At 42.7% G+C, this 27,540-nt stretch overlaps 1 protein-coding gene across 1 annotated transcript in view; it reads right to left on the bottom strand.

The window, feature by feature from the left end:
• The window catches only part of LOC108784872 (VPS10 domain-containing receptor SorCS3-like), a 436,296-nt gene that overhangs the window by 16,156 nt on the left and 392,600 nt on the right, over positions 1-27,540 (bottom strand). The window contains exons 21-26 of the mRNA XM_018553807.1: positions 27,289-27,412; positions 22,123-22,235; positions 14,521-14,652; positions 13,439-13,538; positions 8,651-8,756; positions 6,013-6,170 (exon numbers count right to left, since the gene is read on the bottom strand). Of these exons, the coding sequence (XP_018409309.1) occupies positions 6,013-6,170; positions 8,651-8,756; positions 13,439-13,538; positions 14,521-14,652; positions 22,123-22,235; positions 27,289-27,412 (733 nt within the window). The remainder of the gene's footprint in view (positions 1-6,012; positions 6,171-8,650; positions 8,757-13,438; positions 13,539-14,520; positions 14,653-22,122; positions 22,236-27,288; positions 27,413-27,540) is intronic.

Below are 27,540 nucleotides of genomic sequence, written 5' to 3'. Positions count from 1 at the left end.
GGTGAGTGTGAGGCAGTGTAGCGTGTGGAGTGTGGATGCAGGTGGGCGGGTCTAGCAGCGGCAAGCGTGAGGCGGGGAGGAGGTGCGGCATGTGGAGCGTGGATGCAGGTGGGTGGGTCTGAAAGCGGCAAGCGTGAGGCGGGGAGGAGGTGCGGCATGCGGCGTATGTGGAGACGCGAACAGGGCCAACTAATCGAAAGCCTACTGTATAATCGATGATTGAAAACTTGGAGAACTTTTTCAATCATCGATTATAATCGACTTGGTCGATTAGTTGTTGCAGCTCTACATCCCGATTTTTGGGGACAGACCCCAGATTGAGGAGATCATCCCTTTCGAATCCTGATTGGAACACTATGTGCAAGGAGTTTGCATGTTCTCCTTGTGCTTGCATGGGTTTCTTCCAGGAGCTCTGGTTTCTTGCCACACTCCATATACATGCTGGAAGTGTGGCCCCTGTCTAAAATTGGCACTGCCTGTGTGTGTGATAGGGACCGAACTGGGGGCTCCCAGTTCAAATCCCGATCAGGACACTATCTGCAAGGGGTTTGCATGTTCTCCCTGTGTTTGCATGGGTTTCTTCTAGGATCTCTGGTTTCTTGCCACACTCCCTTTAAGAAAATTCTCACTGCCACATCCAGATAGGAATGTAAAAGGAGTGTAAATTACAGCAGCTTCCTTAGAAGGGCAAAAGCTCTTAAAGTGACACTAAACTCAGGAGTTAAATCTTAAAAATACATTCAAGTACCTGAACCTTTAACAGCAATGAAGGGAATTTATCAAAACTGGAGCAGATGTGCACAACAACCAATCAGCGTCTGTTTCATTTTCAAATCTTAACTGAACAAACTGAAAAGAGAAGCTGATTGGCTGCCATGTACAGCTGCTGCAGTTTTTGTCTGCTCCAGTTTTGATAAATTCCCCCCTATGAATCTTATTTGGGTATCACTCGGCTGTAGATCCTCCAATCGTCTCTGAATTGGTGCCGACACTGTCCTTCCTTCTGGAGGGAGGGGGGCTAATTTTGTTCCCCATGGTCCCTGGTGTGTTGTAAAGTAGCCAAACATATACAGTATATACACTGAGTGGCCAGATTACTATGACCACCTGTAGGCATATTAGCTATAATTAGCTATAATTTGGCGCTGAAGTTGCTAGAGGGCCAGACCATTATAAATAGGGGAGCAGGTTGGTTACCACGACAGTAGAAGTGATTTGTTTCTGAAGATACGGGGAAACAACACGATTTAACAGCCTTTGAACGTGGGATGATTGTTGGCGCTCTGAGCCATGGAGCGAGTATCAGCAAAACAGCAGAATTCGTTAAATTTTCAAGAGCAGCTGTTGTTAAAGTGTTTAAAGACCGGACTGTCAGCTGAAAATCTGGGTCTGAACGTGCAAATTGTGGCCGTCAGCGACTAGTCAATGTTAGGGCAGAACGGGGGAGGGGCAAGACTGGTACAAGACAACAGAAGGGCAACAGTGCAGTGTCAGATTCCTCGCATCACCTTTCAACATCTCGTGGAGTCACGAGGCGACCCAACTAAGTCATTTCGTATCTATGAAAGGGGTAAGGGAGGGTGGGATGACTTGGACGTCCCGACGGGTGAGTGGGGGGAACGGACGAGCTTAAAAGTGCGGGGCCCCTCCCACAAATCCGGCAAGTAACTTGCCTAAAACATATATAAAAAAGAAAGAAAATACTTCATTTTTTATGTGTGAAAGAGTGTATTAAAAGAGCATTGGTGCATGTAATGCAACCTGGTCTCCCAATGGCAAGTCAACAGTGTACAGAGAGTCGGCGAGCTTCTCAGAGCAAGCTCATTATCCCAGTGATTTACAAAAGACTCTTCATCTTCCTTTATATTACTAAACATTAATTTATTTCCAAGAAATTAAAAAGCTATTTACATCATACTTATTTACATTATGCCTTGAGTACCGTTGCTATAAACATGCAAAGGGTGACAGTGGTTGAACAAACCAGATTTTTCATAAGACACAGTAGGAGCATTGAATCTATTAAACCAAAAAAAAAAAAAAACACAATTATAAATTTGTATTCAGTCATCCATCTCGTAAAGCAGGGACTTTATAAAAAAAAATAACATCAACATTTCAGATGGTGTATGTGATTCAGAATGTACACTGCGGTCAGAATAACAATATTGTAAGGATTATAATTTTATATTTGTGTACACAGATTTAGAAAAAAAAAATTGACATTTCAAAAGCACTGACCATGAAAGTACCATCGAAAAAAATCCTTCTCAGCTTCCTAATTAATCAAGAAACCTGCAATGCATTTGTTTTGTTTTGTTAAAAAATAATGAATTCCAAAAAGAACAGTCACTCTGAAACAAGAATCATTTGTTACAGCATATTTCCAAATCTAAAAGGGATTCCATTTCTTTCTTCCTTCTCAATGTCAAATGCCCAGTAAATTAATTTAAATGTAAAAAAAAATATGACAATATGGTTTTCTACAGGAAAAAATCAAATAAGAATTTTCACATTTGTATCCAATCAGAGCACAACTTCAGCTACCGATGACCAATGTCGGAGTTACTAATCAAAGGTGCAACACGTTACTAATTTCTGCATGCATGAAACAATAAAAAAAAGAAAACTCTTCCCTGATTTGTTTAATAAAATGACCAAAAATAAATATTGTACATTGTTTTCCGGTCGTTAAACCATCCCCATGACATTGAAGGACCTTTAACTGGTTGAGCTCCATTCCACCGGCATAGAAAACTGGTAGATTATTCCACAGTATTTTTTTTTTGTCACATGTTATCCCTTTCATACTTGGCATGGACAATGAAAGGTGACATCCTCCCCGAACGCAAAATAACACCTTGTCAACGCATCAACCTTCGGATACCAAAGGAGAGATTTATGTTTTCTTGAAATAGATGCAAGTTGTCAGAACAAAGTGGTAAAATGTGATTTTCTTTTTCCATTGAAACACTGGTCCAACCTCTGCAAAATAAAATATGGGGAGTCTGTATATTAAGTCCATAGGGTCCATAGGTTGAAGATGATAGCTCATGTTGCCAAGTAGCCTTCATTTTGTGGCTTGGATGGAGAACGTGATTCTCCGGCTTGGTTGAAGAATGTGATGAGGAACAAAATTGTGAAAAAAACCCTGCCATTAAATTAAATTCCGCGCAAAAGTTCCTGGTCTGTTTTTGGAAAATTGGTGATAAACAACGCTGGTCACGCAGAGGAACACCTGGCTTTCCAAAAGGCCTTCTACCTCAGGCAAAACACATCATTTTACAAAGTAGAAAAAAGAAAAAAAACAAAAGCAAGTGTTAACATTATTTTTCAGGGGTTTTTTTTCCTTTTTTTTTTAAACGAATGCATCTCATTCTCGTACTTCCTATTTACAAATGTGGCACAGAAGGGCTATATATATAAATTATATATATATATATATATATATATATATAAAATTAAAAATATATAAATAATACATATATTGTGGCAGTGCGTGGCAATGACATGGTGTCATTTGGCATTATAGTCACCCAGGACTCTCAGCCACGGGGGCTGAGCAGTTCCAGAAAGCACTAACGTTTACTGGGAAAGAGCTGGCTTTGCAGTTCTTCCCAGGTTTTCCGGATTTGGCTTGGGTTCCTGGAACTGGGAGATTTCAAAGAGCATTGGGAGGGATGAAATCTCCATTCCTGGGTTCGAGCTTTAGTGGTGACCAGCACCGAATGATGGTGCACCTGTGCACAGCCCTTATGAAAAGGATGCTGGTTCAGGTTCAGGGTTCCAGCTGGAAGACAAGGGAGGTGTCTGTCCAGGAGTCAGGAGGACTCCATCCTGGAACCAGCCTGCGTGGCAAGTCTGCTGGATACAGCCTGCTTGGGAGAGGTTTATTGTAATAACCTGAAGTCGGTGAGACTTTGAAAAACGTTATTTTGCTTAAAAGACAAAGCTAAAGTTATGTTCTTATGTTGGAGAAACCCCTGTGATTGAAAACTTGTGTGAACTATTAAATAAAAGTGGGCAGGAAGCCCTAAAAAGAATATGTTTGTGAGTGGACTCCGTCCTTAATGCGCTACCATTTGAAGCTAAATCTCACCTATATATATATACATATAGTGGGGCTCTGACTACAAGTATGAGGCCAACTTGTTGGTCGTATTTGTGGGAGGAGCCCCACACATTTAAACCTCCCCGTTTCCCCTACTCACCTGTCGGTACGTTCGTGACACCCCACCCGCCCTTACCCCTTCTGGTAACATTTTACTCTTTGAGTATGCCCCCTTACTTGCATACTGACCATAGCGACCATGGCACACCTCAGGTCAAGTTAGACTGGTTCATCATCTCTGCGTTCAGGTGCGTCCCAGTGGGGCTCTGACTACAAATATATATACATTAAAAAAACTATCTGAAAGCCAGTTAATGGGTTGAAGAATATTTTTGCCTCTAAGAATGTTTACTTTCTTCCTCTTAAATTGCAATAAAACATACAAATAAAAGAGCTTTCAGATATATATTTGCCACGGGTCATTTTCTAAATGTAATCTTTGGAGAGTATATTATTAAGGCTTACTGTGAAAATAATGTTAGCATACGTGGAGCGCTAAGAACACAACCTAATCTTGTGTAATTTGTTCCTAGTACATTTTGTCGCTCTGGTCACGGCGTCTGATCTTAAATGTTTTACGCTATACCTTCACATCAAATCAGAACGGCAGGTTATGTATTTTAAACTGTAATTGTCTTAAAGTGACGCTAAACTCCGGAGCTAAACCTCAAAAATACCTTCAGGTTCCTTAACTCTGAACAACAATGTATCCTATTTGTGTATCACTCGGCTGTAGATCCTCCAATTATGTCTGAATTAATGCTGACACTGTCCTTCCTTCTGGAGGGGGGCTATTATTCCCCATGGTCCCTGTGTGTGTTGTAAAGTAGTCACCGCTCCAAGCTCGCTCCAGCGATGCACTACAATCTCAGTACAACTCAGTAAACTAAACATGAGATTGTTCAGAAATAAAAATTTGTATGGATCCGAAATCCAAAAAATGGTTACATGTCTACTATCTATCTATCTATCGATCTATCTCTGTGTCTATCTATCTATTGATCGATCAATCTACTATCTCTCTCTCTCGATCTCTCTGTCTATCTATCACCATCTCCCTCTCTCTACTATCTCTCTCGATCGAGCATTCTAGCTATCTATCTCTCCCTCTCTCCTATCTATCTATCTATCTATCTATCTATCTATCTATCTATCGATCAATCTACTATATCTCTCTCTACTATCTATCTATCTATCTATCTATCTATCTATCTATCTATCTATCTATCTATCTATCTATCTATCAATTGATCTATCAATCTACTATCTCTCTCTCGATCAATCTACTATATCTCTCTCTACTATCTATCTATCTATCTATCTATCTATCTATCTATCTATCTATCTATCTATCTATCTATCTATCTATCTATCTATCTCCTATCTATCATAACACTTGATCTAATAAAAACATATCCTTTTTTTTTTCGCAGCAGATTACGCTCAGTTATTTTGAAGATCTTCACAGAAACATCCATTTCTACCCTCTGATTTATTATCACATCAATGTTCTTAAAGCCATGATGTGCACAGCCGCCCCCAATGTCTAAGACGCACAATCATTGTGCAAATGCAACCGGTAATCAAATGTGCCATTGCTTTGAACCTGAGCGCCGCACGAGTTCAGGAAAATACATTAATGCAATGACAAAGTAACATTGTGTACATCAGTTCTGGGGTCAGAGAGGAGCAGCGCTCCCACGGAGGGGGAGTGTGGAGCCTCTCGGTGCTTTTGCAGCACGGCCAACTGATGTGGAACCCATTCATTATAACACTGCCATGGACGTTTTGCGACTTGGCGTCATAGCTGATTAATTGGCTGGCTACACATTGCCAAGCAATTATTTTCCATCAGCGTATCAAGCCGGGGTTCAAAAAAGAAACGGTGTACCAAAAATTACCAATGACTCGTGTGTCCAGTTCCTTGTCGGCCAGCTCCTCCTCTGTGAAGTTGCTGAGCGAGATTTTGGGCACGTTGTCATTCTGGCTGACGGAACCAATCATTTCCTGTTCTTTATCGTGCTGAACCTGGGCGTAAATGTTGATCCACGGGATTTTCCTGCGGCCAAAAAGAGGGTTGTGTTACTGTAAGGGCCCATCCACACCAACGTAGGACCTAAATCCAAAGTCAACGGAGGTCCGTGTGCTTGCAACTTGAACCTCCATAGACTTCTGGACCAGTGTGAACTGCTCCCATTCACACCCATTCATTTTCTGGGTTACCTTCCGTTGCCATGTGCTGTAAAATGTATCGGAACGGATCTGGTGTGAACGGTTTGGGTCAATTTTACCTTTTTTAAGTGTTTTGCAAGCCAAAAACATTTACTCTAGCTTTGGGTAGAGTGAGGAATGATTAGAACCCCTGTTGGGTTTTCACTGCTAGCCGGGGCTTCATTTAAGAGATTTCCCCTTCCTGTCCTGCTGGCAGTGGTCTCATCAGACAGGAAGTGAGGACAAATCTCCAACAAGGATTGTTCTAGCTTTCCCATACTCTACTGAGCATTTTATTTCTGTCTGTGTTGCTGTTGGAAATTTCCCATCACTTCCTGTCTGGCAAGAAGTGTAAGGAAGACAGGAAGTGCGAAGTAGACTTGTGCGATTCATTTCGTTCCAAATAAAAATTCTTACGAATTCTCCGAAATTCAGACATTCGGACACATCCGAATTTCCGAATCCCAATGTATCCGAATGCGCCCGCATCTGAATTTCTGTTTACGAATCTTGGATCCTTCCCAAATTTCGTTCAAAAACTACATTGAATTGGACATGTGACTTTTCATCCAAATGGGTCTAAACACAAATTTTCATTATGGCAACATGGGAGCCATATACAGTATATACATATAATACTAAAACGGAGGCTCCCAGACCCGAATGGCATTCAAGATCTGAATTTTCGAATTGCATTGGGGAGCTCCTGAATGCCATTTGGGTCTAGGAGCCTCAGGTTCAGTTTTATGTATATATGGGTCACAATGTTACCGCTACAAATATTATTTTATAGAATACCACTTATATATACATAATACTAAAACTGATGCTCCATGACCTGAATGGAGTCCGAATTTCCAAACAGCATTTGAGAGCTCCCGAATGCAATTCGGGTCTGGAAGCTTCAGCTTTAATATTATGCATATATATGCATATGGCTCCCAGACCCATATTGCTTTCTGGAGCTTCCGAATAGTATTTGCAAATTTGGACCCCGAATTCCATTTGGGTCTAGGAGCTTCAGCTTTAGTATTAATATCTGTAAATGGTTTTTCTGTGGAATTCGCAATTAATATTCGTAAACTCATCCGAAAGTAACAAAAATTTGGATTTTGTCTGAATCTGAAACCCGAACCGAATTGAATTTCGGATCCGAATCCCGAAATAACAAAATCCGAACCGAACCAAATGTTTCCGGAGCTTACATGTCTAGTGCGGAGAAATCTCTCTAATTAAGCCCCCGATAGTCGTAACAATAAGAGAGTTCTGCCCCTTCGCACTCAATTTTTAATTGAAAAAAAGATTTTGGCTGGCCATACATTTAAGGCCCCCATTCACGCCAGATCTGTTTTTCAATGGATGCTAACACAAGGGCACCGAAAAATGAATGGGCCGGAAATGGGACCAGTTCATACCTTTGCGATCTGTTCTGTTTCGCTTTTTTCAGTGCAACATAACGGAACAAAAACGGATATAATCTCAATTCAACGGAACGAGAGTAAAAAAGCGCAAAACATATAGGTGTATTTATTTATTTTCATTTATTTATAAACATATGTAATTAAAATAAAGATTGGCAAAAAAAAAAAAAATGGAACAGAAGTCAACGGAGGTTGAAATTTCAAGTCAACGGATCCTCCTTTGACTTGCGATTTCCTTCCGAATGGGCCTCTAAATGAAACTTTGTAGTGTCTTTGACCTAAACAAGACAGGAAGTAAGGGGGGAGTCATTCAAGTGATTCATTCGGTTTTGTGCACAAGGTGGAACTTGAGCTACTGAGCTTTGTAAACAACAGGCTTTTAAGCATAGGCAAATTACCACTTTAAACTGATAAAACAGCTCCACTGGCTGGCTTGAATTATAAATATAGATAGTCAGAAGAAATATTTCCTCAGACTAATAACATTTGAAACGGTTATATTTTTGGGTCCTGAACATAAAAATTAATTAATTTGTTGAGTGTGAGGAAAGATGATAGGACAAGGGCGACTACAGTAAAAATTAAATTTGATATTTATGACCAAAGCTCTGCGCTCGAATTTCCAGGAGATAACAACTAACATACTCATATAGATCTCCCCGACCAGCTCTTAGCAACCTGGGACGCTCTGCCAGGCATCCTGCCGAGCTACTAGCAACCAGTGACGTCATTGGTTTCCAGGAGCTTGGCGGGACGCCTACCAAAGCGTCACCGGTTGCTAAGAGTTGGGTGAATAAATGCAGAGCCCTTACACATATCCACACCCGGCTCTTAGTGGTGTCACACTCCAACAGCACCCCCCCTTTTTTTTTATGAGTTCATTGGGGATCAGTACATTCCGTCTTACCTCTTGAACTTGTAGATTAAAAAAACAGCTAAGCCCACAAACACGACCGAAAGGAGCATCAGCATCGCTGAACTGCTGTGACTGGCACTGTTATCCACTAGAGGTGCTAGGGGGAAAAAAAAGAAAAATATCACAAAATACTTCTCAATTTTTTTTTCACATAATCAAATCTCTGGGCACCAAAGGTATTCCTGAGACTGCAAATACATTAGGTTGCTATAAAATAATTTTCGCATAGAAAGGAGACTTGGTGATTCCTTGAGCAACAGACAGGCCAACATTTGGGGACATTTTGGGAAATATTCCAATGTTGAAATAAGGGGTTGATTTACTAAATGAGTATAGATTGTATCTAGGCTGTAGGATATCTCTAGGAATCCTCTGTTTACTTTTAAAGCTTTATTGTTCCATGAGGGTCAACATTCCACCAGGCACAGGCCCCAATGTAGGGCTTAATTGGGCAGCACATCCTGGTCAGGACACCATCTGCATGTTCTTCCTGTGCTGGGTTTCTCTGGGTACTCCAGTTTCCTCCCACACTCCGAAGACATGCAGGAAAATTAATTGACTCTTGTCTACATTGGCCTTTGTATGTGTGTGCAACAGGGACCTTAGATTGTAAGGTCCTTGAGGGCAGGGACTGATGTGAACATGCATTAGGTAAAGCTCCGTGTAAATTGTGGTGCTATATAAAGACATGTAATGTATAATTGCTGTCTGTTGCTGTCTGTAAAAAAAAAAAAGAAAGATAATTAGGCTAACGAGGAGACATTATTCAGCACAGACACAGATCTAGGATGGGTGAAAGGAACTGAAGTGATGTTCAGAGGCCATTTAAGGTCCACATTGTCCCGTTAAAAACCCAATAAAAACCATCTAAATTGTACCTTCTCCATTGAGCACTAAAATGTCCATCCTTTTGGGGTAACCAAAACCCCATTGTTTTGGGGTAACCAAATTCTCAATTTTGCTCATCTCCAATTACCAGTCTCATTTAGGCCGCTTAGTTTGCATCTGATTGGCTGATGTGGGACAATTTTAGTGCTTTTTTTTTTTTACAATAGGTACAAGGCAGTAAGGAGCATGTTCCATCATCACCAGATGTGTTCCATCATCACCAACAGATGTGTTCCATCATCACCAAATTACAGACAGAAGGTAAAAGGTTGGGTTGTTACAGTACAAAAATTCCTAAATTAAAAAAAACGAAAAACTAGTTGGCAGGTTGGTTGTACTCTCTACCCTGTTTCCCCTAAAATAAAACCTACCCCGAAAATAAGACCTAGTACTATTTTGGGAATTGCTAAAATATAAGACCTACATCGAAAATAAGACCTAGTTGTGAACATTCCCAGGGCCGGTGGTGGGATAAGGGGGAACTTGAAGAGCCACGGGAGAGAATCAGCGGTGCCAACGAAGCCAGCGCTAGAGGAAGCGAGGTGGCAGCGGAGGGAGCAGAGCCGCATAAGGCGATGCTTCTTCTATAGTGCTGGCTCCTGTCACAGGCGGAGTGATACCAAATGCACTCCGCCGGTGAGGAATCAATAGTGAAAGTGCGTTTCGCTCATTCTGGCCAGCGATTGGAAAGGTACGGCACCCCTGATTGCCCTGATCACCCTATGCTTAACTTTGCCATTTTGGATTATTTAATTTGGATTTGCGTTAACTTTGGATTGTTGTACATTAAAAAATAATAAGACCTACCCCGAAAAAAAGCCAAAAAAAAATAAGACAGTGTCTTATTTTCGGGGAAACACGTTTGATTTCTAGTTTCTACTGCAATGTACTTTTAAATCCTTTAATGTATTTAATGTATTTAGGCCACCTGGAGGATGGGTACTTAAATAAAATAAAATACAGGGGGTTCTTCACAGACTTCAGGGGTTATTCATTATTGAGCCGAAGGATTAAGCCGAAGCATTTAGCCAAACCGAAGTGCTGCTATCCGGGCTATACACAATAGCCCGTACTGTAGGCCAAGGCAGGCAAACGGCTCAGCGGAGCCGGCCTGAACGCATATGCTTCGGCTCAGCTGAGCCGAAGTCACAGCCAAACCGGGGAGAATGGTCTGCTGAAGCAAACCATTCTCCCCACAAATGTAAAACACCTGGTCGGAGGTAGCGCGCAGAATAACCGAGCCGAATGCCGCTCGGCGGCACTTGGCTGTTCACTCGCTCCTGTTCTGCCCTGGGAATAGGGCAAACGGCAGCGAGTGAACTGCCAAAGGTTCAGCTCAGCCGATCCAGTTGTTGGATCTGCTGAGTCGAACGTGTTCTTCACTTCAGCTCAGCCGAACATGCTGAGCATGTTCGGCTTACCTGAAGCCAGCCGATGTACGGCTGATTTTAGCCAATGTACAGGGCCGAAGTGAATAGCTGAATGGCATTCGGCTCACTTCACTTCAGCGTGGTTATTCACTCGGCTGAGTGAATAATCCCCGTTAGAGTCAGTAAAGTGTAAGGATTGCTACAATATAATATATCATGAAAATAAAAGACAGCCTGGCTAATACAGAACAGTTGGCCGGTCTAAGATCTGGGTCAATCTTGATCTGTCCAATTCAGTTCGCTGAGCTGAACAGTAAGCATTTTTTGCCCCGTGCTTGAAATGCAAAAAAGCTTACGCCAGCCACATTTTTTTTTTAGCACCGCACTGCTGAGATTAAAACACTAAACTCATGTTTAGTTAAATCACTTACTCGTTCTCAGAAAAATAGAAAGAACAGAAAACAAGAAAAAGATTTATACTGAGAAGCTCAAATAAATATATTGGAATTTGATATGTATGCAAAATTCAGAAGGAAAGAAAAATTAAATATATGCAGAAGGTAGGAAAAAATGTCCTTTTTATGCTGAAAGGAATAATAAAATTAGCATGCCAGCGTGATAGAGAATCTACTTATTGTTTAGCAAAAAAAAACTTTACTTCTAAGGCAAGTAAATATTTTATCAGACGGAGCTGCCCTGAAGCTGAGAGACAGTCCGCGTGTCAGTTTATTCCTGTACATCACAAAACTTGATTTATCGAGGTGACAGAATAAGACGCAATATACAAAAATAACTATTTTTTTTTTCAGGTTCTCTTCAAAACATTCCCAGAAATGAGAGTCATTTGTAAGCACACTGATAGGGTGAGAGTATTTAACAGGGATGCTATTTTCTGATTAAAAAGGATCGCTCATATCAATCTTCCTCTTTGAAAAAATAAGAAAATAGGTAAAAATATAAAAATAAGAAAGCAAAATGGAAAAAAAAATAGAGCAAAATTTAAAAAAACCCTTTCCTTACATCCTGGCTTCTGACAGGCTTTGCTCAGGTGTGGGTGTCATCACTGGACCTCACCAAGGAATTGTGGGAATGATGATGATCCAGTTGCGTATCAAGGGCATGGTACATATGGCACATGCCCTGGGCACTACTTGAAAGGGGCGCTGCTTGGTGGGTTAGCAAACGGTTGCCGATCGATGGAGCCAGCCGAGTTAAGGGGTATGGTTTGCTTCAGTCAAACTTTCTTGAAAATAGGAAATCAGATAACTGAATGGAACCTGATGAAAATATTATGCCACACAAGTCCACAATTTCTCTTTTCTTTTTAAATCTTTTATGTAATCCAATGATAACTATGATAAGACATTCCAAAAAGTCAAGCAAATTTGAGATGGGGATTAGTAGAATATTATCTCCCAGCAGCAAAATAACTGTATGAAGCTGTCTCTCGCCAAGTTCATCAACAGTGAGGGAATGGATATCAATGGTTGATTTCAAATTTTTTACATAGGGGATCCATGAGAAAATGTCATCATATCTGCTAGGAGTGGCTTTAGACACCATGACTTGTACCAAATAATGTATTTTTGTAATAAGGGTGCATTCAGAAACTATAGCATGTGACAGGGGTAGATGTTAACACAGATTATTTTATTATCCTTTGGTGAGGTTGAGTGTCATGGGCTAGCAAGGTTGTTGGCCCACTGTGCAGTCTGCACCCTTGGTGGAAGTGTGAACCTTAAAACGGGCCAAGGCGTTGAGTCTTAGAAACCACCTAATATTGACTAACACATCCTGCAAGGGATGATGGGCTTTGCTGCAGGCCGGCATCCAGGCTGCGGCCCTTGCACACCGGAGACAGCAATTGACCAAGGAAAGGACCAGAGGACCAAAAGATAGTACAGAATCCATGTACGATCTCCTAAATGGAGTGTAGGGCATGCTGGAGGAACAGGATTCACTAGCTAGGAGGCAGAGAAGCAGCTAGTGTCTTCAAAGGGGCAGGGCTCACAGTCTCTGGGGGTACAGGGGTCACTAGGAAATACAATATACACCGGGACTAGGAATTTTCAGGAACATTGGAACTACAGGAACTGTGCATGTGATTGTCTGAACACTGCTCATATAGTGATGTTGACAGGCTGGGCGAGGACCTGCCAGACTAGTGCAAGAGCAAGGGAGGCAAAGACTATATACTGTTTTCGTTTTTTGACGTCTTGTCCACTGGACTAATACGGCTTACCCATATATATATAGATATATATATATTGATATACTGTATATCTATCAATCTATCTATCTATCTATCTATCTATCTATCTATCTATCTATCTATCTATCTATCTATCTATCTATCTATCTATCTATCTATCTATCTATCTATCTATCTATCTATCTATCTATCTATCTATCTATCTATCTATCTATCTATCTATCTATCTATCTATCTATCTATCTATCTATATATATATATATGTATGCAAATATGCTTTTTTTCCATCAATGCATGCTCAGTACTTACCTAGAGTAAGCTGTGTCACATATACAAAGATTTGCACTCCTGGCTTCAGCTCAAACATTACAAGGTTCTGATTCAGGGCACTAAGAAGAGACTCGACGATCTAAAAATGAAGATGTGATATAAAAGGAGGTCAGTATAGCAACATATGAAAAGCATTACTGAAGAAATGTAGTTCAGTCTTCTAAAGCCCATCTAAAACCAATACCCATCTAAATTCAATGCATTGACCCCTCGAGGCTTTGTGGGTGGCAGTCCTGCTTTCCAGCTCTTGTCCTGGGTCCATCTCTCACCGGGGACATTATCTTCATGGACTTTGCATGTTTTCAGTGTGATTGTGCTGGTATCACCCATGTGTTGCTATTTCCTTCCACAATCCAAAGACTTTCTGGCAGGTAAATGGGCACCAAATGTTATAGGGGACATAAGAATGAGCTCATTCATGGGACAGGGACTGGTGTGAAAGGTTCTATGTAATACGTTGATGTTCTTTAGACACAGGAAAAAAAATAGAGTTTCCTACCTATCTGCCTATTTACTGGCTCTGCTGCCATGTAATCCCTGCTGGATTCTCCATAGGCATAAATGGGGGACTGAGTTAAAGCTGCCTGACCCAAAGCTGAAATAGAAGATTATAGCTGCAGTAGGGAAGACCATGTTCAAGATAATAGTATATATTAAAAAAAACACAAACTGATAGGGTGTTTAATTCTTACTTACGCTATCCAAAACTAAAAATAAAAGTTTTGGCGATTCATGCACTTTAACAGGAAACAATAATAATTTGAGATCAATATTATATGTATATAATCGTAACTTTCTTTGTATGTCTGTCTGTCTCTCTTCTCTCTCCATATACTGTATATATGATAAAGGGCTGTCAGAGCACTCTGGTATCTCAAAAGAGATAACACAACTGCGGTTTCCTGTTTCTTTGGTTGAGTTCTATAAACAGCAGGATTTTTACAACATGCGGTAAAGTGGCAGGAAAAAAACAAACATGTGAAATGTAGCAGAGAGCTCCCCCTGCTGGCAGGATACAAGTCAACGTACAGCCTATTACGGGCCATAATACAATGTCTCACCTGCTCTAAGTCCGCTTTGCTACCTTTCCTCCGTTCGCTGACATTTTTTGGTGGCAATATAAATAGTTCCGCTGATGTTGGGAGACCAGAAAACATGGCTACTAGGATATGCTCCTCGGGGATATGGGTCACCTGCAATATAAAAGACACTTTGAGTTACAGGGACACTGAGATGATGAAAAATGAGGTCCAGGTCTGGGCCACTGAGTGTGTTTTTAGGATATATGCAGAATGAGTTTTAGAGCAATCAGTGGCAATCACTAGTTGGATTTTAATAGAAGGTAAACCAGCAAAGCAGTAAAACCTGTTTAATAAAATCTGACATAGATAAGAAACAGGAAGAAATAGGTTTTGGCACGGGAGATTGGGAAAGGTAGCTCAGGTGGTTAAAGCAGAACTATGGGGTTAGGGCTTTTCCCCATAGTCCTCCTAAGGCTCACTGGTGGGTGGGTTACGGGTCCTCACATCGCCCAAAGCTCAGTATATAGGGAGCTACAGCTCGTGGTATACTGAGACGCCGCTGCCGGAACAGATCCCGACATCGCTGTCGAGATCCACCCAGCTGCGGGATTGACAGCTGGCTCTGCCTATCTAGAGGCAGATCCAGCTGTGCTCGCCCCTCCCCTGTCCGTTACGCCAGTCGATGCTGAAGGATCGGAGAGGGGGAAACCCTGCAGGGACCCGTGAGTGACAGTCGATATATGTTCGCTCACTTCCCGATCTACTGAGCCGACCTGTGACAGTTTCATTGTCACAGGTCGGCTCAGGTTATGAGGCTGAGTGAAAATCACTCGCCTCATAATTCTCCTTTAAGGTTAGGGGTTAGGTCAAGGTTCGGGGTTAGGTTAAGGTTAGAGGTTAGGTCAAGGTTAGGTTAAGGTTAGGTCAAGGTTCGGGGTTAGGTTAAGGTTAGGGGTTAAGTTAAATTTAGGTCAACAATATGGGTTAGGTCAAGATTAGGGGTTAGATCAAGATTAGGGGTTAGATCAAGATTAGGGGTTAGATCAAGGCTAGGGGTTGGTTAGGTCAAGCTTAGGGGTTAAGTCAAGCTTAGGGGTTAGGTTAAGCTTAAGTTAAGGTTAGGGTTATGAAGTGTAATAAAAAGTAAATTTTTTCATGTACATGTTGGAAAATATATCTGAGATGCTTCGTTTTTGCATCTACTCACAAGAAAGGATCATAGGGCGAATGGCTCTGAAAGTTTGTGATAAATAGACTCCATTGTGTTATTTATTTCACTTGGCGGAGCATAAAAATACATGCAAATATTTGTAAACATCTATTATGTGACAAAATAAATGGAACACTTATGCGAGCACAATAGAAAAGGGGACAAAGGATTCAGAAAACTCCTTTCTCCAGACCGCGGCCGGCTGCCATAGTAAATTTCAAAGAACTTTGACACGACGGCTTTAGGAAAACATAAAGACTGTACAATAGAAAGTATTGTTCAATGGCAAGTGACAAGATGTATACATTCGTAGAAATGAGCATTCGGACGAACCTGCAAATCAACGAAAATCAGAGTCGGCGGTTCGTCCAAATCCGAAACAACGAATTGAATATATGCCCGAATATACTAAAACGATATTCGTTTCCAGAACACACGGGCGGCCATATTGGCCGCCTTTGTGTTCTGCGCATGCCCGCTACCATCTTAGAGACGGAGCGTGTGACGTCACATGACGGTATGTAGAGCCAAAGGAAATCTCCACGCTTTCTCACATGTCGGTGGCGTCACACGCCGAAAAAGTGGTGGGCGTATCGCCCACCAGCACGTTCTGCGCATGCCCGCCGCCCTCTTGGAGGAGGAGCGTGTGACGTCACATGACGGTGGCGTCACACGCTGAAAGAGCGGTGGCCATTTTGGAGTGTATCTTGGTATAGACCAAGATGAGGGTGCTCGGACATGTGGGCGCCGCCATCTTGGTGTATAACAAAATAGCGGCGCGCGCGCATAGAACGAGCCGGCGTCCGATGTGGCCGCCGCTCGCTCTGCAGTTTGGGATTTGGAAGGCTCATTGCCTCCGCAACCCGAAAACAACATAAAAATGAGTTTCCTTTCACGAAACGAATGAAAAAAACGTTTTTCCTTTTCATTTGTTTTGTCTGAAAGCGAATTCTTCTGTTGTGCGCATGTCTAATACATTGTATCACTTCTTGAACTTGAAGTGTAACATTGTATACAATGACATGAAAATATTTATATACATCTTTTATCTAAAGAAATAATGCTTATGTAAGTGCCTTAGACAAGGGGGGAGGGGGAATGTAGGACCCTCGCTTATTTTCAGAGATAACGTATCTTCATGGAGAGATCTGCAGCCAAAGCACGAATTCCTTTAATCACGTATTTTGTAAGCATCATAAATAATATATTCCTCATTATATTTCCATCGAATCAGCTCGCCGGGACCTCTGACATGGAAAACACAAACCGAGCCGCTAAAAAAAATCCTGTTTCTTCATCTTTTCGGGGGTTTGTTATTGCCGCCGTGTCCTCGTCGTCTACTGTCATTTTCATACAAGCTCAAATAAATTCTGCTGCAAATCTCTGTAATGATCTTCTGACTCCCCAAACTTCGCCTTCAGAGTAGCAGCAGAGGGCGGTCACAGAGAACCAGCAACATAAAGGCACTTTGTGAAAAGAATTACCATTATTTTGTGGGTTATTACATACCCTGTTTCCCCGAAAATAAGACCTACCCCGAAAATAAGACCTAGTACTCTTTTTAGGATTCTTCCCTATGACTTTCTCATCTCATTCTCAATACCTCACTCTTAACTCTGAGTATGGACATGCTATGGGCTTGGCGCTCACAGATCTATATATGATACTCAGGGAAAACGATGCCAGTTGGCGTGGACGAGGCGTGAGATTGCCAGTGTCTCCTACTGACCCCGTGTTAGCCGAATAATCCTTGTGTATTTTCCGAAAATGCCTTAAGTATGATCTGTACGCTTCTTGTCTGTATTTTCTGTACTAGTTGTCTTTCTACCACTTGGGAAAAAACTCATAAATAAAGAATTTATAAAAAAAAAAAATAAGACCTACCCCGAAAATAAGACCTTGTGTGGTTTTTTTTTGAGCCAAAAAATATATAAGACAGTGTCTTATTTTCGGGGAAACACGGTAGTATTGGAGGTTGAATAAAGACACAGGTCCATCAAGTTCAACCTTTGTGTGTCTGTTTGTGTATGTACACAGTCCCTATGTGATTTTGTTTTTAAGAGTACCCCTGTATGTTATGGTCTCTGAGGACGGTATCTAAATGCTTTTTGAACGATTCAACACTCTCTGCTGAAACCAGTGCTTGTGGCAGCGAGTTCCAAAATGTAACCGCTCTGACTGAAAAGAATCCCCAACGCCCCTTGTGGTTAAATCTTTTCTACACCAATTTTAGGAGGTGGCCTCTAGTCTTTGTTATGGAGTTTAGAGTACACGGTTTATTGCTGATGTTGCCATCACCACCCAACATTTTGTACAATAAAATCATATCCCGCCCCTTAATTGCCTGACTTCCAAGTCTGGCACAAGTTTAAATTTAGCAACCTTGTCTCATAGCTTTGGTCCTCCAGCCCCTTAAAGGAGAACTATGAGGTGAGTGCTTTTCACTCACCTCATAGTTCTAGCCGACGTGTGACAATGAGACTGTCACAGGTCGGCTCAGTAGATCGGGAAGTGAGCGAACACATACCGGCGTTCGCTCACCTCTTGATCCTGTCACGGCAGAGGAGGGGCTGTATTCCCCCCTCCCCGCCTCGATTGAACGGATGGGGGAGGGGGCAGGTACAGCTGGCTCTGCCTCTAGATAGGCAGAGCCAGCTGTCAGTCACGCAGCTGGGCGGATCCCGGCATAATTGTCGGGATCCGCTCCGGCTGCGGCGTCACAGTATACCGCGAGGTGTAGCTCCCTATATACTGAGCCTAGGGTGACGGGAGGACGCTAGTTTGCGCCCTCCCGTTACCCTAAGGACAACTATGGGAAAAGCCTTAACCCCATAGTTCTCCTTTAATTAGTTTGGTTGCCCTTCTCTGGACTCTCTCCAGCTCCAGGATATCCTGTCTGTGGATTGGTGACCAAAACTGGACCGCATATAAAGTGATTTATTCTCGGAAATATCACCATCCTTGTCTGTAGATTCATTATTATTTCACTTCCTGTAGTAAAAAAATAAACTCAACTCCAGCAACATAATTTTTTTGAAACCAGTGACACCAATTGTCACTGGTGTGTTGAATCAACGTCTTGGCCAGAGATCATTTCTCGGCACTCCAGCTGTGGTGAAACTAAAAAAACCATCATGCTTCTGCCTCTGGGAGTCATGCCTCTGGCTGTCAGAGTCTTGAAATACATCATGGGACTTGTAGTTCCACAACATCTAGAGTCTTAAGGTGCCTACTGTGCTTTACTCTGATCCATACGTTCTCCCCGCCCTTACCCAGCATTCAAACCGAGAGAAGAGGAGGATAGAACTTTCTCTTCCCGACCTGCTCCCACATTGCTCTGCCTCCTCCAGTGCTCTGCCTCTCAGCTTGAGAAGGTATGTAAGGGGGGTGCTGATGTAAGGGGGGCCTCTGGGGATGCTGATGCAAGTGGGGGGTTCTGGGGACTCTGATGCAAAGTGGGGGCTCTCGGGACCCTGATGTAAGGGGTAGCAATGGGGATGCTGAGCTAAGAGGGAACTATGGGGACGCTGATTGAAGGGGGAACTCTGGGGAGTCTGATGCAAAGGAGGGCCCTGGGGAAGGAGTGGATGTGGGGAAGCCGATGTAAGGGGGAACTCTGGGGACTCTGATGCAAGGATGAGGGCTCTGTTCTGGGGATGCTGATGTAAAGGGGGCTTTGGGGACACTAATGTTACTTTGATGTAAGGGGGGCTCTGGGGATGCTGATGTAAGGGGGGCTCTGGGGATGCTGATGTAAGGGGGGATGGGGGGGCTGTGGGGACTCTGATGGGAGGGGGGTGCTCTGGGGACTCTGGGCACCTGTACCCAGGGTCACCCTGGCTGACACACTGCTGGAGATGATCAGAGACTGCATAAATACCACAGGAGATAGTGAGAGATCACAGGAATGCTGTAGGAGATGGTCAGAGCCTGCAGACATACTACAGGAGATGGTCAGAGACTGCAGACATACTACAGGAGATGGTCAGAGACTGCAGACATACTACAGGAGATGGTCAGAGACTGCAGAGATACTACAGGAGATGATCTGAGACCAAAGGCATGTTCCATGATCATTACAGTTACTTCAAAATTCAGCACTCTCTACAGGCACCTCAAAGAAATCACTGGCACTGCGTTTGATTCTCCTCTCATAAAGATCTATTATAACAGTCAAAGAAAAAAAATATACACAAATAAAATATTACAAAAAGAGAAAAGTGCTACAGTACTTTCCTCTACTCTCCCTGAGTAGGCACCTAGGCAAGGACACACTAGCTACTGGCTAAGGGCCGCACTTAAGTACCAAAGGGCCACGGGTTGGCCACACAGGGTGTAGTGGACGATTGTAAATAAATATAAATAAGGACTACAGTTGATCACATGACACAAGCTTTAAAAATAATTTAAAAAAAAGTTCAAAGAATTTTATATTTACTTAAAATAAAAGAACATATTTGAAAATCACAGTCCTTCAGCCACTTAAAATAGCGCCGTCTCGGTGGAATGGGAGCTGGCTTCAAACTAGAGGTTCCATAATACTTTCCAGTGAGCGGACACTAATTAATTGGTCATTACATAGGGATGTCTTATTAGATTAGGTTTGACATCCATATTATAACTGAACGAGTCAATCACAGTTAATCATGTTGCAGCCGGGACTCAAATGAATTAGTAATGATTAGCCATTTTCTGCACTGACTCAGCACGAGGAACTGGCAGTGGTTAGAGGACGGGCGCTCGGAGCTTGGCTGCGTTCACCTCACCTCGCTCTGCAAGAATAAAAGGTATTAAAACTACTTGTGATCACAAGTATGGCAGCTCAGCTGGCTTCCACAGGGCCCGGAAAACAGAGATACAAAGTGTCTCCAACAACCTCTTGTAACTTTTTTTTTCTCTAAACAGATGAATATACAATTCATGTAAAAAATTAGACAAATCGTAATCACATACTTGAGCTAGTTGATGTGATTTTTAAGGTAATATCAGAACAATGGTCATGTGACCTCTGCCTGATGGGAAGGTGAAGGTTAGGCAATGCTGCTCTCCTGAATGTAAACTGTATCTGTACCCAAAACTTTTTTTTAGGTTTGGATATAATGGGAAAGGATTAAAACTCATGTCAGGTTTTACTGCCATCTGAGGCTTTCCCCCCTTGGCCATCCCTTTAATGAGGCAGCCTCAGCCGGCATCTCTTGGGTCACTTGGAGGGGGGCCGCAGGCAGAGCAGCAGTGTGCCTGCATTTAGCAATTGTTTACAATATTTCTATTGTGATGGAGTGTGTTTAGAAAGGACTCAGATGTATATAATACGAAAAACATTTATTTAAATTCTTGTTGGTTTAAAAGATTCATGATAGGCTTCCTCAGGGGGATATATTCACTCTGTATGTTTGTATATATATATATATACCGACTTTCAGCAATAATCTGTTTTTTCAAAAGAAAAATATCATATAATACCAAATAGATTAATATTGAACCACAAGATAGAATCAACTTCCAGTAAACATACACTGTATGTTGATTCTATCTTGTGGTTCACTATTAATCTATATGGTATTATATGATATTTTTCTTTTGAAAAAACAGATTATTGCTGAAAGTCGGAATACTGGAATACTGGCAAACTGGAATACTCTGGCCAGCGTCCTGCCCAGTTCCTGCCAATAAGTGACATCACTGGTTGTTAGAACCCACAGCACCCCGAGCGTCACAAGTTGCTAAGAGATGCAGGGAGATGCAGAGCCATACACATCTCCCCACCCGGGTCTTAACAACCTGGGATGCTCGGCCACCGTCCAGCCCCGGTCCTGGCAACCTGTGAAGTCACTGGTTGCCAGTAACTGAGGAGGACGCCAGCCAGAGCCCTTGCTCTGGTTGCCTGGAGCTGGGCAGGGCAATGGTCGCCAGGACAAAAAGAAAGGGTAAACACTTCTTCCCCTCCGCCGGAGCAAGAAGCGATTCTCATTGGTCAACGTGGTCACCTGAGTTCAAAATCCATAGCATAGGGCTGTGCTATGTGACAGTATGGGATATGGAGAGTAGACCCGTACCGGCGGAGGGTAAGGAACCCTCGCCGAAAGGTAAGTATACCAGGGGGAAGAAGGGGCCAGATTGGAAGGGGTAATTCCATTTTCTCAAAATGACTTGGGAAAGTGGACTTAACCTTTAATTGTTGTTATTATTGACAATAATGAGTAATGAGTTAGGAAAGATGGATTTAATAATGTCTTAAATTGAATAACACAATCCTGCCTTGGATGACACAACAGGGTCTTGAGATAGACCTCTAGTTTTATCATGTGCTGTACAACAAGCCGGAACACTATTTCTTTCCCGCTGCAGTGCAGCGTCTTTTCATTAACCTCAATGGCCCGCAGCGCGCAGCATATCCCAGGCAGACCTCAGCTGCCACCATTAATACGTACCTGTATCAGAGCTCCCTTAATGAGTCTGCTTATGTCTTGTCTCCATTCGGGGATGTCGGGGTTGTGGTAGTCCAGGTTCGGAGAAAATGACAGCAGCTGCGACTGGAAATACTCTGAAACACAATCATTAAAAGGCATTATAAGACGCTTTATGTCAATTCCCTGTGTGGCTGTTGTGTCTTTCGCTAAAGGCTTGCGGTGAGGGTGGGGAAAGTGAGATTTTCTTTGAAAGTTTTAAAGCTGAACTACGGTAAAGGAAAGTGATATGTAACGTCTGAATTACATGCATGTGAAGCGTTCCACCTGCAAAACGTCTGGAAAGAATATCGACAGGCCTTTTGAACATTTTAATTTACATAATTTCATTGTATATTATTTCATATATACACTGAGCGGCCAGATTATTACGACCACCTGACGTTTATAGGCAAATTAGCTATAATTTGGCGCTGAAGTTGCTAGAGGGCCAGACCATTATAAATAGGGAAGCAGGTTGGTTACCATGACAGTAGAAGTTATTTGTTTCTGAAGATACGGGGAAACAATGCGATTTAACAGCCTTTGAACGTGGGATGATTGTTGGCGCTCAGAGCCATGGAGCGAGTATCAGCAAAACAGCAGAATTTGTTAAATGTTGAAGAGCAGCTGTTGTTAAAGTGTTTAAAGACCGGACTGTCAGCCGAAAATCTGGGTCTGAACGTGCGATCTTTTTAAATGATATAAAAATTATGTAAAATTAACATATAATAATCACCATGGGTCTCACTACTTACAACATCTTTTTTTCTGCTCTCACATGATAGTTTTTTCCTCACACAACGATTGAGGTTTTTGACAATGTAACAAATAATTTTTTTTTATCTGTGTATCCTAAAACTTAAATAGTGACTACTGTTATTTTTTTTATTTATTCATTTTTTTATTAAATATTTTTATTTTTTATTTTACTTTGAGGGGTTTTCGGGGAAATATTGGGGGTTCTAAACAGATCCCTGATATTTCCCTTTTAAAATAGAAAAAGAGATTGAGGACACAGAGCCCTCCATCTCTTTTTCTGTATCCCCTGTTATCAATGAACAGAAATCCTCTATGAGTCTTCCTGTTCATTGATAACATGAGGAAAGAGTATGATTACTATAACCACAATCATGAATGAACAGGAAGTGAAGTATCAGGAGGAGATGTAGATCACTTCCCATTCATTCATAATTGAGGATATAGTAACCATACCATGTCCTCAATTATCTACAAACACTCAGCGATCACCAACTGCTTGTACCCCCTCTCCATCCTGACACGTTGTCACCGGAGGCTGAGCGAGCGGTGCGGGAGGAGAGTTCAGCCTCCTGTGACAGCGCGGGCTGTCTCCACCCACACACCGTTCTGCCGGACTGTGCCCGGAGGCTGAACGGTGTGGCCGCCTGTGACGCTTTCGCTCCACCCCCCTGGGACACAGAGCAGCGCGGATGCAGAGCCCAAAGTGCCATTTTCGGTCGATATGTTTCGGCGGCCGATATATCGGTGCATCCCTAATTATTATTAGTATTATTATACTTGTACTTCGCTGCGCGATGGGTATTGACCCTGGCCTGCCTGACCTCGTCCTGCTCCAGTTCCTGGTGGTCTTCCCAGCTGCATCTACACCTGCTTCCTTGGAGACCAGCTTTGGACTCACCCAGGCACTGTGCCCTGCACCCTCTGGCACCGGTGCTGCTCTCTGTCCTCTCACTCCCTGTCACCACTCTCAGGGGTGCGGGACAAGAGTTGCAAAGGAGGCCTCCTCACTACTCGGTTCTCTACCAGGTACGTAATACCTCACCTCTAATTTTTTGTTTTCCTTTGGTGGAATAACATTCTGCTCTAAGTTTTATTGTTGTCTGTGACTTGACTGGGCAAATTCACCATCTCCCTTTGTCCTGGTGACAATTGTCAATGGGACAGAAAGGGATAAAACACCTAAAATTCTACATTTGGCGCCAGAACAGGAGGCAAGGCATGGGGAAAACCTCTTGCGGGTACATTGTATAAAAGAGGACTTCCCCATAGGAAAGATTTCATAACTGAAATTAAATCTCATACCTCAGTTCATAGAGATTTCCTATCACTTCCTGCTATGTATCTGGGACAGGAAGTGAAGGGGAATCTTCCTAACTGGATACAGACAGCGAAAGCAAAAAATCTCACCCTTCTCTACTTTGTCAAAAACTAAAGAAAAAAATGGCTAATGGGACAATGTAGAGCAGCAACAAACTGTTGTTTTTGTTTTTGCCTCCTTTTAGCAAGCTCCCATTGTTAGACCTAGCTGCCCAATGCAGTACAATAGAGTTCGGCTGAATTCCTGCGCTGGCTTCTCCTTATCCCATTTTGAAGGCAGCTGTGTAGTAGGAGCTAATGTGAAGACAGATTCAAGTTATTCTATTAACTGTGTTTAAATTCATTAATATAATACATTGTGAAGTATTTAAAAAATAAATAAAAAATTCTTTCAATTTTTTTTTTTTTTTTTATATATATATATCTATATATCTATAGATATATATATATATTTTATACATCTCTGTGGTGCATGCGCATTTTAAAGGGATGTTTTGTCCCTTAAAAAACTATTCAATTGCAGAAAAATGCCTAGTGATCTGGCAGCAATCCAGTCAACTCCTAATTTTGTTTACTGAGCTGACAACGCTGCCTCTGCTGTACTGAATTCCAAAGCAGCATGGTCACTCCACCCAGTTCTTCCCTGCTATACTACAAGACACCCAGGGCCGGATTTACTCTCTCTGCCACCCCAAGGCCAGGTTCCTCAATGCGCCCCCACTACCCGCCAATCCCCCCATGGACAATGGCATACCTGCAGGCTGCATACAAGTGATCTCGGCGGCTTCCCCGCTGTACATTTATCTCTGCTTGCCCAAAGCAGGACTAAATGTAGGAAACAACTACCCACCCGGCTCCCAGAACTGCATGTCCCGGGCATCAGGAGATAGGAATTCCACACCCCTGCTGCCCCTCTACTCCCTGTTGCCCCAAGACCGGGCCTTGGTTGGCCTTGTGGGAAATCCGGCCCTGATGAAACCCCTCCCCCCAAATTTCCATAACATAAGGGGGATGTTCTGTAGTCCAGCAGGGGAGAACTGGGCAGAGCTGACAACACCGCTTAGGATTTCAGTGCAGCAGAGGCAGCTTTGTCAGTTCACTACAGGAAGTTGGGAGCACGCTGGATTTCTGGCAGATCATGCATTTTTCTGTACTACAAATCTAAAAAAAAATCTGAGCTGGCTTTAAAATAAATGGCATCGTGAAATAAAATAAAAGAAGGTGAGTGGGAAATAAATGAAATACAAGAGAAGATGAAGATTTACAAAAAATGATTATTTGTAAGAATGCGGATATTTAGGAGTCTCCGCTTCTAATCGGTTGCTTTTGGCCCGCTGAGCGCTCACATCCACTTAATGGCATTTTGAATTAACTTTATCACCAATCGGCTAATGACTTTGCGTGCTTTCACCTGTTGACGCTCCGCACAGAACAGATGGCCGTCTCTCTGTGACGTCGCGGCTCCGGAGTGAAACGGATGATTTAATTGTATTTTCCTGAACTGTTTTACACTTCAGCCTAATATCAGAAGACGGCAAATCCCGAAACTGAGAACATCAGTTCACTGACACGTCTGCATTCCACGCTTTTTTTGGGGAGCTTAGGTTATGGGCACAAGGACTTTTTTTCTTGCTTTTTGGGTTTTCTTGTTTTTGATTTATTTACATTATTTTTTTAAAGAAATAGCTCAACACCTTCCAGCTCTTCAGGGTTTTTTATAACTGATCTCATAAAAAGTCATTATTCACTTTTATTAAAAGTGCTTTTCACTCACCTCATAGTTCTAGCCGACCTGTGACAATGAGACTGTCACAGGTCGGCTCAGTAGATCGGGAGGTGAGCGAACACGTACCGGCGTTCGCTCACCTCTTGATCCTGTCACGACTCTCTGCTGTGACAGGGGAGGGGCTGGATTCCCCCCTCCCCGCTCCGATCTGCCAGCGCTGACTGGCGGAACGGATGGGGGAGGGGGCGGGTACAGTTGGCTCTGCCTCTAGATAGGCAGAGCCAGCTGTCACTCACACAGCTGGGCGGATCTCGACATCGATGTCGGGATCCGCTCCGGCTGCGGCGTCTCAGTATATAGGGAGCTGTAGCTCGCGGTATACTGAGCTTAGGGTAACAGGAGGACGCTAGTTTGTGTCCTCCGGTTACCCTAAGGAGAACTATGGGGGAAAACACCCTGACCCCATAGTTCTCCTTTAATGTATTATTTTATTTTAAATTAATGTAATTTAAATTAAAGAAGAATTCCAAGAGGGAAAAAAACACACCCTTTCACACCCTACAAGGACCCCCCCCTTTCCCCACTGTAAGGGTTACATGCTATTCGACCTGCAAGAGGAGCTGTGGGGGACAGTGGGGGACAGTGCTGGGGTGAAAGTGGGTATTGCAGCAAAGCAATAAGTTCTGGGCTACTGATTTTGTAATTATTTTCTAAAAAAACTATAGTTGGGTTTTACATTTTTTGCTGCCATCTCTGCCCTAATTGATGAGATCTCCTTACTTTTCATTATGTCTCTTTGACAGTGATGGAGGGGAAATCTCCCCCAAAGGCACACGGTTGACATTGAAAACCTGACAGCTTGCGAACCTTTCTGAACTCAACCCAAAACTTGGGGAAAAAAGGCTTGGTGTGAAATCCATTTTAATCCTTCCTTCCTTGTTTGCTGCCAGTGGGAGTTCTACCCCAACCTCGGATCATATTGTGAAAGCCGGAACTTTGATGGCGAGAGGAACTTCCTGGTTTTTCTCTATGGAGTCCATTCTCCAATAATTCCTTTGGAGAACCCACTAGCATGGCAGCATCATGATCTCACACCCCTGTGTTGATTTGTATAGGAACGTATGCTTGATGCATTCTGGAGAGGAGATCCTAGCAGCTTACATCACGCCAGGGTGAGAGCAATCTCAAACATGCCAGGGAAAGGAGGGATTGTGGAACTTGCCCAGCCTGGGTTATGGACAGTGAAAAAAAATGCCAACAGGAGGCCAAACTCTGGTCCTTGCCTCTCAAAAACAACTCTAAAAAATGTCTATTCACTTTCAGACAATAAAGCAAACGTCACTTACCGTGCACCACCACCTCTTTGGTGTCCTGAATCAGGGTGTTCCCAGCAGACACTTGAACAGTTATGGTATTTGTTCCCTCCACGCTGAAGGTCAAGGAGATGCTGCTGTCCAAGGTGATGAGAGGCTGGAGGTACAAAGCAACAGGTTGGATTAGTTTTCATTCAAGTGTACTAATCACAACTGAGGCAATCTTTTTCCTGTCTGAGCCAATCAATTCACATGGAACCCTAGTAAAATATATATATATATATA

Source organism: Nanorana parkeri, unplaced genomic scaffold (assembly GCF_000935625.1).
Source record: "Nanorana parkeri isolate BGI_ZX_2015 unplaced genomic scaffold, ASM93562v1 scaffold130, whole genome shotgun sequence".
In the NCBI taxonomy this organism is placed as follows: domain Eukaryota; kingdom Metazoa; phylum Chordata; class Amphibia; order Anura; family Dicroglossidae; genus Nanorana; species Nanorana parkeri.
This window is presented reverse-complemented; position numbering and strand designations above follow the sequence as displayed.